The sequence below is a fragment of the Musa acuminata genome, chromosome BXJ2-4, assembly GCF_036884655.1.
Source record: "Musa acuminata AAA Group cultivar baxijiao chromosome BXJ2-4, Cavendish_Baxijiao_AAA, whole genome shotgun sequence".
Classification (NCBI taxonomy): Eukaryota; Viridiplantae; Streptophyta; class Magnoliopsida; order Zingiberales; family Musaceae; genus Musa; species Musa acuminata.
In genome coordinates, this window is record NC_088341.1 from 2576597 (window position 1) to 2594726 (window position 18130).

An 18130-nucleotide genomic window follows, 5' to 3' on the forward strand; every position below is an offset into this window, starting at 1 on the left:
AGCGTTTTACGCATGTTAATAAGAGCGGTATATACCAAAGATCCTAATATTTGTAAGGATATAAAAAAATGTTATGTTAAAGTTTATAGTGATATATACATATGCTATTTTTTAGTTACAAGATTATATATGTAAAACATGTATAAAACACTCCTTGCAATGCATGCAGTCTGAATATGAGATTATTTATGTGGTCTGAATCCTAATCACCTACGGCAACATATATATATATATATATATATATATATATATATATATATATATATATATATATATATATATATATATATATATATATATATATATATATATATATATATATATATATAGCTGAATAATGAAAATGGACGATAATTTATTTATCTACTAATCAAAGTTTTGAGGGTGTACATCTGATCAGTGTTAAAAGTGAAATGTTGTCATCGTCCAAACAAATGTCAAACCCTATATATTTCATGTCGGAAGACAGAGATGTCTTGTGATCGGAGTAATATGTGAAGGAAAGGAGAGAAGTTATAGTCGCCAAGTTCCGAGAGAGAGAGAGAGGAGTCGTGTGTGACACCTCGGTCACACATAGGCCATTTTGCAGCGTTCGATCGTAGTTACGCGCGTTCCAACGACGAACAAAAGAACAGCATGTCTTTATATGTCAGGGCGACAGGGAAGAAGCGGGGGCTGCCCATGGCTTTGGTTCGCCGCTAATGTGACATGATCGAAGGTGATCAAGAAGAACGAGAGAGAGAGAGAGAGAGAGAGGGACCGATGTCCACTTGGAATGTAACGAAACCCGTCGGAGACCCACACACGTGGTGTTGATTTGCTGTGGCTCTTGCAAACTGTTCCTGGTTCTTCGCTCATCTCTCTCTCCCACTCTGCTGCTTCTGTCGAAAAGATCTGTTTGGTTTTGAGTCGTATATCTCAGTCTCTACCACAGCTGCAAACCTATATCACCTACATTGATTTGACGTGAAACAAGCAAACCACCACGGTTTCACAGTTGCACTTCCATGCCTTTCCTCTTCCTCTCTCCCTCTCTCATGGTGTGCCCATCTCGTTTGGCCACTTCACTCCTCTTCTCTCTTCTCCCTTTAGCTGTTAGAAAGCTTCTCTAGGGTTTGTCTCCTCGCATCCTTCTCTTTACTTTCTCTTTCCAGAGTTTCATCCCAATTTAAGCCCATTTTTCGCTGGAGAATGGAGGAATTTTCTCAGCTGGGGGCAAATCTATGGGGAGGCTTGATGTGCACCACCTCTCCTGCAGAAAAAACTGCAGTCGATGCAGCTACAGTTGCAATGTTTGGACTTCCCTCGGGAGATGCTAAAGGTCGCTGCATTCCAAGCCCGGTACCCCTCCTCAGCAACAATTACAACCAGAACTCCCATCTCCAAGCCACACACGACGGAGCCTCCTCCTCCTCCTCCCACTTACCCCCGAGCGATGTGGACGCCATCAAGGCCAAGATCGTCTCCCACCCTCAGTACTCCAGCCTCCTCGCTGCTTACATTGACTGCCAAAAGGCACGACCTCCACTTCTAGTTAAAAACCTCACAACGTACTTCTGATCACTCTCTTGTTAACCGTTCGGTACAGGTCGGAGCTCCGCCCGAGGTGGTAGCTCGGCTCTCGGCCGTGGCTCAAGAGTTAGAAATGAGACAGCGGGCGAATTTTATCTGCCGTGACTCACCGACAGATCCGGAGCTCGATCAGTTCATGGTGACTAACATCCTTAGACCTCTGCAACCTTTCTGGTTGCCTAAATCTAAGTAATGTTTCCTTGCAGGAGGCATACAATGAGATGCTCATCAAGTACAGGGAAGAGCTAACGAGGCCACTGCAAGAGGCCATGGAGTTCCTCCGAATGATGGAATCTCAGCTCAATTCCCTTGCCCTCACCACCGGCTCCGTTCGCATCTCGTCCGCTGGTAGTGCAAGCACCACTTTGCTACTATTGGTACTTGTTAACCTGTATTCTTCTTGCTTCCCTCGCCATTACAGTCACACTCCTTAAATCTTGCTAAAGTGAGACAACCATGAAATGGAAGGTACAGCACACTTGGTGCTTACTTGATTTCGGTCCTGTTAAGCCTCTCTCCTCACGGAGAAGATGAGCGGCATTAAAGCAGCATGAGGCCTCGGACTGACTGAAGATTTCAACGGTGCAAGGCCGAGGTGCACCTACTGCCGTATGTCAGAAGGCGAAGTACGTGCATCTTACGAGGAGAATCCCTTCTTTCACGCAAGACTGGAACGAGAGATCTTCTATGGTTTCTCATCTAATTATTAGTCAACCAGCTCTTCTCAGTTCTTATTAGAGTCTTACAATATCTCTGTAAGCCTATAGCATAATGGTCTTTAGCAGAAAGGTTCTTGAGCTAAATTGGTGAGTTAGTAGCTATTCCAAACAGTTAAATAGTTTGATCTCTGTTGCTTCTTCTTTAGAGACGGCTCCCTTCCATCTAGCGGATCTCTTGCATATGACTTGTACATACGAAATAGTAGTAGTATATTTTGTGAATATTTAGGGATACGGAGGATGAGAGAAGCCAGAGATTGGTGTCCATAAAGCTCGCTTTTTGAGTGCTGACGAGGGTGATCTTAGGGTTCCAAGGAGGCACCTTGACTCCTACATCGAGAAAAATCGCTCCATCATTCCCCCTCGTATTATATTACAGCCATCTTGTCTCTCTCTCTCTCTCTCTAGACTTTGCCATGTATATGTTCCTTAATATATAGCGAGCATAAGATGCTTCTTTAATCAATTTATGTTTGTTTTCCAATGGTTTTCACTTCTACGACCTGTCTTACTAGTACTTCCTTTTTTCCTCAGAATTCCGTCCTACAAATGGAGCGACAACACGTTATAGTAAAGTTGCTTGTCTTTATTTAAGATACAGTGGGGTAGAATGCATTGCAAATGCATCAGAATGCCTTCCTTTCTGCCCAAACCCGTAGGGTTTGATTTATAGATTGAGAACATAATTTGATTAAGCCTTTCTGCTTCAGAACGCAAGTGAGAAAGGTCTCCTTTTAGCTGAGGTTTATCAGAACTACGATCTCAGCTAGTTGGTAGCAATATGAAATGAATTCAATAGCTAGTTGGTGGTTGGATTGTTGAGATTTGATTCATAGTTATGTAAGTAATTATTATGATCTAGTAGTTACAGGGTTACAGGGTGATTTCAATAACTACTTCAATCATGATCTAGTAGTTATAAGGTGGTTTCAATAACTACCTCATGATCTAGTAGTTATAGAGTGGTTATCACTAGGCCCTATAAATAGGACCATAATTCATAAAATAAAATATATAAAGAGTGTGTGCATTTGGTATCTTGTAAGTGTTCTTGTCAATCCTCCTGTTTTTAAATACTATATCAGTTTTCTTGAGTATTTTATTTTTTCTTTGCACCTTCATCTTCAACATAGGTCAGGATTCAAAATGCTGTGTGTGATCTCAGGCTGTTCGACACTTGTAGCTTTGAGTAATTAGACCACATAATCCTTCTGCTAGATGAAGGTTGGATCTCCATCAAATCTTCCTCTTGTTCCAGCTTTTAGTAAACCTAGATGTTCCTCCTCGAGAGATCGTTTGAGTAACTCATAGGTCAATGAAAAACCACCCTGTTATCGAAATTTTGTTGCACAAAATATGAGACAAATCTTTGAAGAATTTTAGTTCATTTTGTAAAACTATAATTCTTGTAGGTGGGTGAGAATTATCAAAAATCATTTCGAAACCATAATAGTTCATTCCTCTGATTATTATGCATACCAACCTATCTGTTTTAGCATGAATCCACAGTTTGGTAGTTAACCTTGAGCACTCAATTGAGTGCCTTTGAAGGTTTCCTGGCAGATTGATTTTGTGTACTAAGTTACCGCGTGCTATACATGAGAACTGTGTAGTTAATCGATGGATATATCCCTAATTTTGAACTAATATACTTCATATTCATAATTCTTTTCTTACATATGTATTAGATGTGATAAGTATATTTACACCACTCATTTTCTGTTCTTTAACCCAAAGAAATAAGAAAATACACTTTGCACATGTCCATTTACTAACACTCAGTTTTGGCCCTCACACTTGATGTTGGATATACAATTAACATATCATTTTGGTTTGATCTGTCAAAAGATTTTTGACATCAACAGATCAAGGTTTCTTACATTTCTAACTTGGGTTCTTATTGGTACATATTATCACATATAAATTCATGCATTTATCAGAATGCCCGTTATTTCCTGCAGTCATCGAGGAAAAGGTTTTCATTACGGTGTAGGTTATTTCAAGTCCAAGAACAATATATTTGGGATTCCGCATGATGAAGTGAAGATCTTTACTAGCAAATTTATAAGTGTTAGATTTATCTCGTTAGATGACTTTGCTTGTTTTACTGCAATCATACAGCTGAGAAGTTTGGAGTTTGTTCCTCTGGAGATGACCAAGATGGAAACACTGACAATGCTGAACCCCCTGAGCTCGTGGCGTCTGCTGAAGACCGAGAGCTGAAGCACCATCTTCTGAAGAAGTACAGTGGATATTTGAGCAGCCTCAGGCAAGAGCTGTCCAAGAAGAAGAAGAAAGGGAAGCTGCCGAAGGACGCTCGGCAGCAGTTGCTGAACTGGTGGGAGCTGCATTACAAGTGGCCATATCCTTCGGTAAGTGCTACTCCATTCATGGTTGAGGCACAGTCGACAAGAACAAATGTCTCACAGGATGTAACCATGAACAGGAGACTCAGAAGGTGGCGTTAGCAGAAGCTACTGGACTTGATCTGAAGCAGATCAACAACTGGTTCATAAATCAGAGGAAGAGGCACTGGAAACCATCAGAAGACATGCAGTTCGTGGTGATGGATGGATACCATGCACCTAACACTGCTCTTTACATGGATGGGCAGTACTTCATGGGAGATGACCTGTATCGCCTGGGACCTTGAGATAGTCCATGATGCAATTGGCTCGAGCAGACGAAATGGGAAGAGGTGTGTGGTGTACAAGTATCATAGGACTGCATTACCATATCATGATATTGTTTCATCATGGACAACTTGTATCATCTATTATAATTTCGACCCTCCAGCCACGTTCTTCTCTTCTATTCAATTGTTGCAAGAGATGCTATGGTCAATTTCTGCTCTTTCACTTGTTTTTATGGATGTAGCAAAGGGGATGTGTTCGCAGGTGCTTTAGATTTTTTCTTTTTATTTTGTTAGAATATATCATGTGAAAAGAGGATATATTGTGATGTTAAATAAATATGTTATAGGTAAATACATATATATATATATATATATATATATATATATATAGATGCTTTAGTTGCCCCGTGCATCGCCAAAGCCCCAAATCTTTGTCCCTCAGACCTCTGCTCTGTTTGAGTATCTAATCGATCCATATATGAAAGCGGAGGCAATGGCCATATCCTCTATCTCATCCGACCTCCAGCGTCAACTGCGAATGCATGACTGATCCCCCACCGCCGCTCCCCAAGATAGCAGGTACGGGACGACCACCACCCTTTCCCTTCCATGTTTAGTTTTCTTTTCTTGATAGTTCGCCTTCATCTTGCTGGTAGTAATGCCATCACCGCCGTCTTCTCTTGTTCCGAATGAGAACGTCGAGAACGAGAGGGGTCCGCGTCTTTTAAAGGCGGATATCTTTAGATTTTCGCCGATGAATTCATGGTTACAAGAATGCCGCGCTGCCGCCACTGACTTTTGCTGCTTCCGAAACCGTGGCTGTGTCGTCGTTAAGGAAGATTCTAATGGAGAGGAACGAGTTCGTCAGGTCTTCTGTTTCATTCGAGTTGCTAGGGAGGGAAGGTAGAGTTCCTGAACGAGCCACTGGCTGCAGCTGTCGGTTTGCGTCGGAGATACATGAGAATTGGCTGAATTCCAGAATGGGTTTTGATTATCGAGGGAGCTTTGATCATTCCAATGCGAGAAAAGGGATCTACGAAATCAAGAATCATCAACGAGGGAGCCGTGGCCACTCCAAGGAGAAAAAAAAGGGTATTGCCAAATCAAGAACCATTAATGTGCACTCGCTCCCTATGTATCGCCATCTTCTAGGATTGTTGTGCGGCCTCGATTCCTTCATTACAAGTCGAATCCCCGTCTTCAGTAAAAGAATCGACTTTTTCAAGGTTGGTATTGATAATGAACTTTTGGATCCCTTGTTTTCGTTTGAGGAGGTCTCTGAAGAAGCAGAACCTTTGGGTCAGCATAATAAGGAAGAATCCCCCGCCTCTTCGAGAAGCCAGAAGCCAGACCTTAATCCAGGAGCAGAAAAAGAAGCAATGATGTGGTGCCTTACACTTGTGCTAGGCCTAAAGTTGCTCCACTTCTCTTGGTTTTTCTAGCAATCACATGCCTCTATATACACTAACGATATTCTGGAATGGTTTCACCTTCATTCTTGCTTAAAGGAATTTTGAGAGGTACTTCCAAGTCCTTAATTGGCTGCACTTGCTTATAAGAATTTCCTAGTGTTAGGAAGTACTGGTGGGTCAATTACATGTCTAGTTTTGCTGTTCTTGTTTCTCCTTCCGAAGAAAGATTTCGTTTGATTGATCTTTCGACCTCTACAGCCTCAGATGTGGATCAAGGTCTTCATGCAGGTAACGATAAAGAAGAGGCTAACAGAATATTGGATGCAGGTCGAGATCTTGATGTCAGTAGTAATGAAGCAGAGCTAACTGGAGGGCAGGATAATCTAAACCATGTAATTGAGCCAGCAACTGAAGAAAATAAGGAGAAGGAAACAACTGAGGGGTTGACAGAAATGGGCAATGGCTCTGAACATGTGAAAGAAGATATTCCTGCAGATTTTGGGTCGAGGAGGAGGGAAATCCAAAGTGTGGTTTCAGAACATATTGAAGAATATGATAGTTCTGAGGAGTATGAGAGTGATGTCAAGGTGATCGGCAGTGGGTCAGAAAACAAGGAACCAAAAATCTACATCAACTCCAAAGATCAGAATGGAGAAGTATCTGAAAAAGTTCACAAAAACTGTTATGATTTTGTTGGTGAACTTGAGGCTGCTGATAACCAAGGGGATGACATGAACTTACAGTTTACTATGTATATGGAGGCTGAGAGTTTAGGTGGAAGTGTTTGTGGATCTGTTGAAGATAATAATAATTATAATAGCCTTGAATCATCTAAGAATAAAGAAATGTACAAAGGGATGATCTTCTGAATCAAGCTGTGATTAGTTTGTTTCTGATTGTGACTGTGACCACCATCTTGTTGACCTTCGATCTGAATCAGAAGTGAAGGTTTGGACCTACATATGCAAGATCAACATCAGAGCTGATCAACTCTAGCTCATTTCCTGGTAGCGGCAAAGGATACGGTGATGTCTATCTATCGGCTATAAGCCCTGGCTGGGAAACAAGCTTGTGCATCCTCCTCAAGCTGTGAAGGAAGAAGATCGAGAAAGAACTTTACACTGCCTTCTTCAGTCCTCTATGGAAGTTTTACGGCTTACAGATTAATTCGTTTTAAAAGAGTATGTGTGGTTAGTTGCTATTCTGTTAGTGTTATAAATAAAACATGTTGAAACTAACATTTCATAAAATTTCTCTTAAGGGCTCTAAAGATGAAGATGCCATGACTCCAGTGAGGCGATCGAGCCGGATTAGGAATCAATACGCTTCGCGGTGACAGGTAGATGAAAATATTGGTCTAGAATTTATGTACAATTTGGACGTCCATATCTTCTTTATGCCTTTTTGGTTATTCGACTTCAGGGCATCAAAGTTAACCATGTAGTAATCTGCATATACTGTCGCATCAAGTGATTGTTATTATATATGACACCTTGTTATTTTATAGGGGATGAGAGGGTCTTCGGCAAAGATCTATGTGACGGTTTGGCAGAAACAACTGGAAATGAATGAGAAGCTGTTTGGGAAGAATTACAGGTTGAGGTGCTATGTTGCCTGATGTTTGTGAATCAACATGGCGACATCAGATACATCTAAAGAACATCTGATGGCAGGATTTGAGCTACGTTTCATCATTTGTGGAGTGGGAATGGGTGCCGAATTTTAGGCCAAAGCAACTCTAGAGCAAGAGAGGTGCATATATTGCAACATCCACAATAGCTTTGTAGCCTGTGTGATCGGTTGATGTTAGGGTTGAGTTGAAGCTAAGTCAGCTAGCTAGACTTTCCCCTGTGCCCTGCCAATGGCCGCCGACAGTGGGCCCACCCATGAGGCCCACATCTCGTGTCCAGTCGCGGGGAGGGTGACTCCCCGATTGGGAGCCCATATATTGCCTCACTTTATATCACTGAATTGACGTTCCGCTCCGTCTAATGGCATGCATGGGGACCACCACAACAGGAGCAGATCATGTGCTGCTTCTGGCTGTTTTGTGATTGGGTCAGTACGGCAGAGCGGAATCCTCCTCGCTTCGCTCTTATCCGTTAACAACCTTTCGCCATTCCTCTGTCTTTTATTTTTATTGCGAGTGAGCTCACCGCCCATGGAGGTGACCTGACCTCGCAACTACCCCTCTTTCTTCGCCCGCCCGCTTCCCCCCCATGTCTTCCGCTCGTCGAAGAAAAGAACAAGGCAAAGATGGCAACTTTCCAGTTCGCCAGATCCAGCTTCTCGCCCACACTCCGCTTCCGGCTGTTGGCCCCGCTCCCTCGTCGGGTCTCCACCATCCCCCTCCGCTGCTGCCTCCGGAAGGACGGCGGCGAGCCAAATGGTTCGCGGACTACCGGAATTCTATTTCCAGAAATTTCATGTTCTAGGTGGCTTAATGTTTTCCCTTTTTCCTCTTTTGGGGGCGATGGAACAGGGGAGGAGCCGCCGGAGTCGTTGTTCATGAAGGAGCTGAAGCGGAGGGGCATGAACCCGACGTCTCTGTTGGAGGACAGCGATGGTGGGACGATCGGGTCGTTGGAGTCCGAGGAAGAGATCAGCAACCGTGCGGATAGAAGAAGGGGGCAGACGAAACGGAACGATGTGGCGTGGGCAGCCTTCGACAAGGCGACATCGAACCAGAGGGAACGGTCTATGTCGTTGAACAGCGAGGGCCTCGAGGTTAAGACTCATTTCCCACTCATCATATTCCCTATCATTAATTAGGTTTTTATCATTCGTCGATGGCTTGGTAGGAAAGAGAAATGTTTTTCACAGAATTTGTACTGACTTGTCAACAACGCAGCCTGGGCGATGTTCGTAGTGATCAGTACTCTGATCCTAAATGTTGCTAGGTTCTTGTCTCTGAATGCTGGCTTTCATAGGCCTTTTTTGCTATTTTCTTTTTGTCCCTACGCGACTGTGTCTGTGCAATATTATCTTTGTCATTTTTATTAATATCATTCTTACCCTTTTGAAAACAAAAAATAACTCACCCATCAAAATGAGGTTAATTACAGATTATCTCCTGTTCTTGGACTCTCATAGTATTATGGTCTCTGTATTTAAAAAATTTATATTGGGATCCTCATAATTATGAAAGTGAAATAATATCCCATCTTTCCTAACACCGTTGGCTGCACTATATTTCCTAACACCGTTGGCTGCACTGACGGAAGACACAACAAATAACATCATGTGCTGGATTGTCACAAAATTGATAGACAAAAAGATAATTTTAGTGGCGATGGTTGTCTATTGACATCGCTGTCGCTGCAGCCACTGTGGTGTCGGAGCCTGTTGACGAGGGCCCTGGACACTCATTTATTCACATCGGCCCTGAAGTGCCCCACCTTGCTAGCTTCGACTCTAACGCCTACTTTCGTGTCCACCACTCTGATGAGGGTGTCGCCATCGGCTCCACCATGTTCCAATCCATCTTTCGGTGCATCTGTGAGTGCCACCCTGCTCTCTACTGCATTGCTTATCCTTTAAAACAAGCTGGCCTGCTCCTCCGCCACCTCCTTTGAAGCTCCTCCTCCTTCGCCTCCATCTGTCTACAAGCCTGACACTCCGGTTCACTCTCCGGTCCCAAGGTAGATGTCGACAACTCTGTAGTGTTCATCATGATCAATAAAACGAACTAGAAGTTGATGACTCCTTCTGTAGTCTCGCAAAGAAGTCACCATGAAGCACAGGTTGCTAATGGAAAAGATAGTGAGCTTACTCCCCACCAAAAAAGAGCTCTGTTTCATGTAGTTTTCTGCTCAAGCTTCTTAAGGCCGCAACATACTCCACGCTTCGACATCATTGAAGATGGAATTGGCCAGGTGAATTGGACTGCAACTAGAGGAGGCATCTGTTGATGGTCTTCTGATTTCACTCAACTCAAATTCGAGTGGTATGCTGTAGGAGGTCGATATAGTGGTGGCCATGTTAGAGGAATTCCTGCTTTAACGATAGAGCCCAGCAGCAAGTCCACCCAAAGAGAAGCTTCGTTGTGAGAGGTCTCGGTCTACCGAGAATATGGACTTCGAGGTAGGTTGTCCTCTGCCTCCCATAGCTCCAAGCTGAGAGTGGCAAGCTAATCGATGGTTTCCTCCAAAAGATTGCCAAAGACAAAAACTTGCCCATGGAAAAGTTAATTAGGAAGCTGTTTCAGATTTTGCCAGGCCTGACCATGATGATCTCTACAGAGTCGTTGACATTTACCTCAGGGTAACCAATGTAGACAAAGGAGTGCCTAAGGTCCTTATCGACAGGCTTCGATGCCATAATGGTCGTAGCGACAACAACGCCATCAACACATTGTCACAGAAGCAGCGGCCCCGTCATCGTTGAAATTAATTTTTTGTCTATAGATTTCGCACCAATGTAGCACGCGATGTCACATGCTGTGTCTTTCATCAGTGCAGCCAACGATATTAAGAAAAATAAAATAAATTTTTTCACTTTTATAACTATAGGGAGTCCAATGTAATTTTTTTAGATACAGGGGACCGCAATACTATGAGAGTCCAAGTATAGGGGGTAATCTGTAATTAGTCCCATCAACTTGCTATTATTTCATGTGTTTTCTATTATTCATCTTAGATTTCATCTCCATTTTAGCTACTATGTTCTTGAAATTTGTCATGCAAATCAGTTATGACAATGTTTACTGTATCTGATGTTGCTATGGTATCTTCAATTATCCATGAACTGATCTTTGCTTGTAGCCTTGTATTTTCGTTGTTTTTACTTGCAGATTTTTTGCCAAAATGCTGATCTTCATTTGAAAGTTGTTTGTTGATGCTGCTTATTTGTAGACCATTTTCCATCATTGTATATAATAATGCATGTTTTTGTCACTCAGGGACTAATTCCAAGGGCTAAACTGCTGCTAACTATCGGTGGAACATTCTTTTTGGGGTTTTGGCCTCTGATCCTGATTACCGTTGGCTTCATTTTGTGTCTATACATTGTAAGACCTTGATCTCTTCCTGTTCTTCCTTTCCATTTTGTTCTGCAACTTCGCAAGATTATGCTATTTATGCATGCAATTAGAGAATAAATGGGAATCTTGACTGGTTGTTTCAAAACCTTTTTGAGGAATTCCAAGTATTGGAAAGCTCAAAATCTAGCAAGTAATATGTTATAGAAGTATGCAGCAGATAGTACATCAACCACATAATCTAATTGTAATTGCAGTGGCTGACAAAAATATCTAGGGGGGCATTTAGTGTGGCATAAATGCTTTATGCTAATTAACGAGACAGAAACAAGTAACTTTTAGAAGAGAGATTTTCCTAGAAATAATGAGAACAGTCATCGATTATACATCTAATAGAAATTTGATTTAATATTTTTGGTTGAGAAAAATGAATCTCTTAGATGCGACTGATTTACAGCTTGTTGTCTTTGATCCATAACATACTAAGAACTATAAATTAACGAAACACAGTACAGGGAAAAGGTTGGGTCACCTGTTTCTTGTAATCTAGCAATTTGTTTTCCCTCTTTGATTAGTATGGTTGCTTTAGTATCTCAAATCAAATCAAGCAGATTAGTTGTGGTTTCATATAGTTTTGAGACCTTTTCTTATACTCTCAAGGAGGATTTCATTTGCACCAGCTGTCAATAGGTATGGCTTTCTTGGCAAATTTCTTAGCGCCTAAGGCAGTTCTCGAAAAGAAATAACACTCCACTATGGTAGGCAGGTCCACACAACTAGGGAGCCCATATCAGGACTTCTGTTGTTAGAGAAATTGTAAAGTTTAGACATCTAAATTTACTGTAGTGAACAATGCTATAGGTACTGACAGATTGGTGGTCATAAAGGCCACCAATTCAAGTGGCAACAAAGAGAGTTACTGTGATCGGTGGTCATTAGGGCCACCAATTGGCGGGACAACAAAGACGGTTATTGTCGTTCTCCCATAATGGGGGATCTTTTTAATTCCAGGGGCCATGCTTGCTCAGCCAGCAGCATGTGGTTCCATTCCTGCTTTGAAGGTATGTCAACACCATGTCTCCCTTTCAGAGCAGGATAATGAGAAAGAAAAAATAGTTTCTTCTTCATTGTAAACGCTTTCATTCTGAATTATATGCATACAAGTATGCAGATGCATATAAGAGCTAACTTGGACGACCAAGGGCTGTATCTTGAACCTATCCTACTTATTGGTATTATCATAAGACACACATCATATCATTGCTGTAAATGCTTGATATTATGATATCTTGATACTAACATATAATTCCATTGTAATTCAGTTCATGATTTAAGATTTTGGATCAATTCTTGAAATGCCTTTTTGATTTGGTGCATTATACTTGAAAGTAAATAATGATGTGCTTACTGTATTGCCTGCAGTGTCTTGGACCAAGTTTCCTGCCTGACGCCAGCAAGGTACCAGTATCGCCACCACCTTATATAGATCCTTACACACTATTAGAGGATGAAAGGATATCTCAGGTGGCATCTCATGTGATCTAAATCACCTTTACGTTTCAATCAATCCCAAGATGTCAATAAGACCAATATGCCTGTAATATTCTGTGGCCTCCTGTAAATTTTTAGTTCTGGCTGCTGAGACAGCTTCGTCAGACAAATTCTTCTTATGGTGTTTATGCTGCTGTACTTCAGCTCCGTGTTTGTGTGTGTCACTCCGAATTGTGTGTTAGGATATGAGGTCGAGACATGGCATATTAGTTAGTAGAAGAGACCAAAAGACTCGACACTTGGCGTAATAATTATTTTTTGGTACGCGAAAGCCTTGAATATGTTCTTTGTTACGTGAAATATGTAATATTCTCTTTGATAGTAAGTTTCTTGAGAGATTTATTATAAAAGGTAAAATAGAGCACAATAATTGAGGTCGGATTCTATCTCCTCCTTCTTGACCCACTTGATCACAAAAAGAACTACATCCAGAGTTGAGCTCTAACATTGGTCTTTGTATAGGAGGGGCATCTCGAAACCAATCCATCTCGGGATAACAGACGAGGCTAGAACCAACTAGGGGATGTTGCAGAGCGTCGTCCCACCGACATCCAATCCCATCAGGGACAATGTGCTTATAGAGGGAGGGACCATTCATCGCAAGATTCGATCTTGTGACTACGACGGCGGCGCCACCACCATGTGGGTTTGCGAGGGTGCCGGAGGACCCCTCTTCCTCGTCGGAGAGCTTGAAGCCATGGCTAAAAGCGCGGTTCGTTCCAGGGGACATGAAACACGTGCTTTCAATCATCCACCCTTACAGGCGACAAAAGATTGTGGAATCCTGTTCACCGGGCGACAATTGCTAGGGTAAAACATGTAAGTCGTGAGAATCTCCGTAAGGTTTCCTCCTCTCTGCATTTAAGGTGGCTTACCAGTGCTAAGAACAGCAGTTTTCTTTGACTCGCAGAGTTTTGCTGGACTATGAGAGAGAGGGAGAGAGAGAGGTATATCGTATGATTGAAGAAATTTTGACAAGGAATCTCTTATATCATCATGTCAGACACTACCTCGATTGTGCTGCTTAATCTCCGATATCATCAGATCAGTGGCGTAGTACTTCACTGACGAAGCAAGCAGCTTGGAGTTTGGCCCTTAGCATGGAGCTCCCTTTTTCTTCTTGGAATCATACTTCACTGGTGCCTATCATTAGGGTACAAATGCAACACAAAGCGAAAGCCTCCCTTAGCTGTTCTTACCTTCTCAGTCACTTTCTGCTGTTGATAAGATCCAACTCTTCTTCAAGAATGTCTTCGACATAGACAGCGATGTAACACCAAAGCAGAGGACAGCTTCACATGGCAATTCCCACGCCATTCCATGCACTCTTGCCGCTGCTCATTAGCTTTTACCACACATCATTTAATGATCCAAAGGGACCAAATGGTATAATCTTTATTCATAATGGTGATAATTTATGACTTCTTGGAACAAAGTACAAAGTGTGAAGGAGGCGTTGGTTGCGTACTATGTGAATGATGGAATGTTTGTTCCACTAGTCCTCCTAATGAACATATACATGAATGCAAAAAGGCATCAGCTCATGTGTTTCCGCTCCTGTTGCAGGGGATTGATCACTCGGAGCTCAAAGCGAACAAGACGACTCAGGCTGTCTCTCTGCATCTGGCTCATCGTAAGTATAAACGTTTGAAGGACAGGTTTGAAGAAAGAGAAGCTGACACTGTGTGTGACAGCATCACAGGCTGGAATCCAGACTGCTGCAGCTCCCCTAGGTCTCATTTGTTGTTATACAAATGTCTATTCCTCCACTGTGCTCTCTAATTCATGACTTCTCTTTTTTTTTCTTGGGAATAGAGTACTTTCTTCTCCTTTTCAGGTCTGCGGAAAAGGTACTGTTCTCTAGGGGTCACAAAATAGCCGTGTACTGAAACAAGGAACAGGAGCTAAGTGGGCTGGAGAGAGTGTCTTTGTAGGGTACCAACGAGATTTATCTTCGAAAGTTCAAAGCCCCCTTTCTACTTTGATGGAGACTTTTAGCTATCACTATAATATCGAATCCTGGTTTTCTTGGACCGAGTCATCTGCAACTCTTGTTTCTTCTTCTTCTTCTTCCTCTCTGTTCTTCTGGGCAAGCAAATGCCACACTGAAGCAGAAGGCAGATGGAAGCAGATTATGCTTTTGTTTCTTAGTAATACGTCATTGTCTGCTTTGGTTGTGTTGCTGCGTCCGTAATGTGTCATCATGTTATGAGCAGAGTGCTGAATCTGCTTACACTTCTGCAAGCGGTGCGAGCTGCGTTCGTACGTTGCATGCGCCGAGGATGCATGCACGTGATGAGAGATGCAAGTGCGTGCAATAAGCCGTATCGGACTGAACTCTGTTTCGTTGTACTGACATGGTGCGTTCCGTACGTACGTGTAAGCGTGTGCGCTCTTATACTGTTTATGTTATTTTAATTCTTCCGTAAATGTGATGTTTGATCTTAGTTTTAGCATAAAGCAAATAACTACAGTATGAAGAATTTATATTGCATGTTATTAAGGTTAAAATTAGGGTGAATTTTTGAAGAAAAACCTTTTAACTCTGAAAAATTTTTATAGAGCACCTCAAGTTCTAAAAATTTTTATAAAGCATTTCTTATTACGTGAAAATCTTATTTTACTCATGTCTTTGTCGGATTCATCGCCACCTCCTTCCTCAATCATGACCAATAGCATGAGGGCTCGTCTTCTTATATTACCTCTATCTTTTTCCTTCGTCATATACATCACCATCTCCTTCTTATCTTGTGATCGATGATGAGCGGGGCTTGCTTCCCTGCATCATCGTCGCCTCCTTTCATCAGACCCATTGTCTCCTCTTTCCTCACCCATGATCAACGACGAGGAGGCTTGCTAGCGATAAAGAGGGCATGTGGGTTGCCCGTCACCTATTTTACCTTGCTAACGACAAGGGTGACTGTGCTACACGGAGATGATGGCCAATATGGCATTGTTCTCTTCTTCCAAATCTCTCATTATCCTTTTATCTTGAAATTTTATTAGTTTATAATGAGGAAAAGAAAAGATGACATAGAGAGAGTAAGAGAAAAAGAATTGAGAGATGAAAAGAGGAAAAATAAAATTTTTATTTCTTGTAGACAAGTCTCTACACTTTTCTTTTTTCTTTTTTTTTCCTATGAAAAAATCAATCAATGAGTTTATTGGAGTAATATTCTCTTCAGATAAGTGACGTAAAATATATTTTGATTATGGACTTGGACTACTGAAGGGCCAACCATCGAGTAGGAGAGTAGGACATGCGTTGAGAAATTGTGTCAAAAAATACATATCGAGCCAAAGAATTAGTCAACGCATCGGATATCAGATTTCATTTTATATATTCAGGTAGTGTGCCTGAAGATCGGATGTTATGGAAAAGTTAATATTTCAATAAAATGACCAATATACCAAAGGAAAAAATGATGTTATTCCAAAAGATCAGACAACATGGCAAAAAAGCATGCAATGTGTTGAAACTTCCATAAATATACTAGATATGTGATTGATTTATTAAAGTCTTTCAAAATCATTTCAGGTCAATTTAAGTTGGTATTTGGCTAAAACAATACCAACTTATCAAGAAAGTCGGTGGGCTTAAAGTTAGGTTGAATTGGGCCCATTAGATGATTAAACTAGTGGCCTAAAGTAAGTTTGGGCAATGGCACTGTCAAGCCCAAGTGATAGCATCGCTTGAGTTAGTTGGCAAACACTTTTTGTGCTTGATGACGGTAGTACCACTTAGGGCACGGTAATACTGTCCATTTCAAATTTTACGGTGGTAGTACTATTAGAGTATAAAATTATGATGTCAAAAGTTATGATGGCGGTACCACCCAATGTCAACGATAGCATCACCCGTATCTCAAAATTTTTGATTCTATACTTGAAGTCTTTTTTAGAGCCTATAAATACTCCACTTAAGTTTAGTTGATAGAGCATCAATTCATATATTTGTGAAGTGTTGTGGCTCTCTCTTTGAGGATTGTTTGAGTCTCTTTCTTCCTTTTGAGTTTAGCTGTGATACTAAGTTATAGGAGGTGAGAGATCTCTTGTAAAAGAGTTAGTGCGGTGGATCTCTCCTAAGCCTATAAAAAGAAGAAAAGTTGTAACAAAAGTTATTGATCTTCGCTCATTCAAAAGAAGATTGGTAGTAAATGGTCTCGAAGGAAGAGGAATGAAGAATAAACATAAGTTGGGAAGACTGAATCACTATAAATTAATTTGCATTTCATCTCTTACTTGTGACTTTTAATTTTGATTGCTTACTTATTATCATTCACTACACTCACACTAATATTTGGTTAAATTTGATTAAAATTTAATTGGGTTTTAAATTTGATTAATATTTACTATATGACTAATTCACCCCTCCTCCCCTCCCACACCTCTTAGTGTCGTTAAAATCCTAACAAAAAGAGCAAGAGAAACTAATTTTTTTTATTTCTTATAAATAAGTCTTTATATTATTTTTCTTTCTTACTTTTTCCCATGATAAAACTCATTTATTTATAGAGCCACAGATGAGAGCTAGAAAGCTTAATTGTTAAGGCTATATTTATATACTTTTATTATTATATAATCCATCTAAATTACTAGTTGACAAGGAATATAAAATCAGCTAGTCATCATTCACCATGGCAATGCTATATCAGGCCAACACTCTTTTGTTCACAAAGATGAAAGCCCAAAAGGCAACTCGGGTCAATTACCCAGTTGCCAAGTTATCGAGTTGTCGAGCTATCTTCCTTATAAAAAATTTACAAAAATATTCCTAGAATACTAAAAGGCAGTTCGGATCCATTACAAATCGACTTCTATACGTAATATTACCATCGGGTCGGTTATGAACTAACTCCCTCGTAGAATATTCAAAAGAATATTATCGAAATACCAAAAGGTAGTTTGGATCAGTTACAAACCAGCCCTTCTACGAAATATTCATAGGAATATTCTCATAAAATCATAAGGCAATTTGGGTCGATTATGAATTGTCTTCTCTACATGATCTTTATAAGATATTCTTTTTCCTCAAGGTTAGGATAAAAATACGTCTTTAGCTCTAGATTAAAGGAGAGAAAAAAAGAAATATGGAACTTAGTACTACCTTAAGCATCAGAGAGATCGATTCGAGAGATCCTCCAACCTCGATCTTTACATAAGAAACAATTATGAAGAAATCACACTTTATCCCGGATGACTTCTCGTACGGATTAGGATCACATCGTACTAACATAGACATCAATGATATTTTCCCCAAACA

General features: G+C 41.0%; 2 protein-coding genes across 2 annotated transcripts; both read left to right on the forward strand.

Annotated features, from left to right (window-relative positions):
- The first annotated feature begins 1592 nt into the window (after nt 1-1592).
- On the forward strand, nt 1593-5196 carry LOC135608898 (homeobox protein knotted-1-like 6). The gene is made up of 4 exons (XM_065101955.1): nt 1593-1711; nt 1779-1920; nt 4413-4663; nt 4738-5196. The coding sequence occupies exons 1-4, from the start codon at nt 1646-1648 to the stop codon at nt 4942-4944; spliced, it is 666 nt and encodes a 221-aa protein (XP_064958027.1). The 5' UTR covers nt 1593-1645; the 3' UTR covers nt 4945-5196.
- A 3275-nt stretch (nt 5197-8471) lies between these two features.
- LOC135609469 (uncharacterized) lies at nt 8472-13014 on the forward strand. Its single transcript, XM_065102775.1, has 4 exons — nt 8472-8727; nt 8821-9065; nt 11239-11346; nt 12739-13014. Exons 1-4 carry the CDS (start codon nt 8595-8597, stop codon nt 12859-12861), a joined length of 609 nt encoding a protein of 202 aa, XP_064958847.1. The 5' UTR covers nt 8472-8594; the 3' UTR covers nt 12862-13014.
- The last annotated feature ends 5116 nt before the right edge of the window (nt 13015-18130 follow it).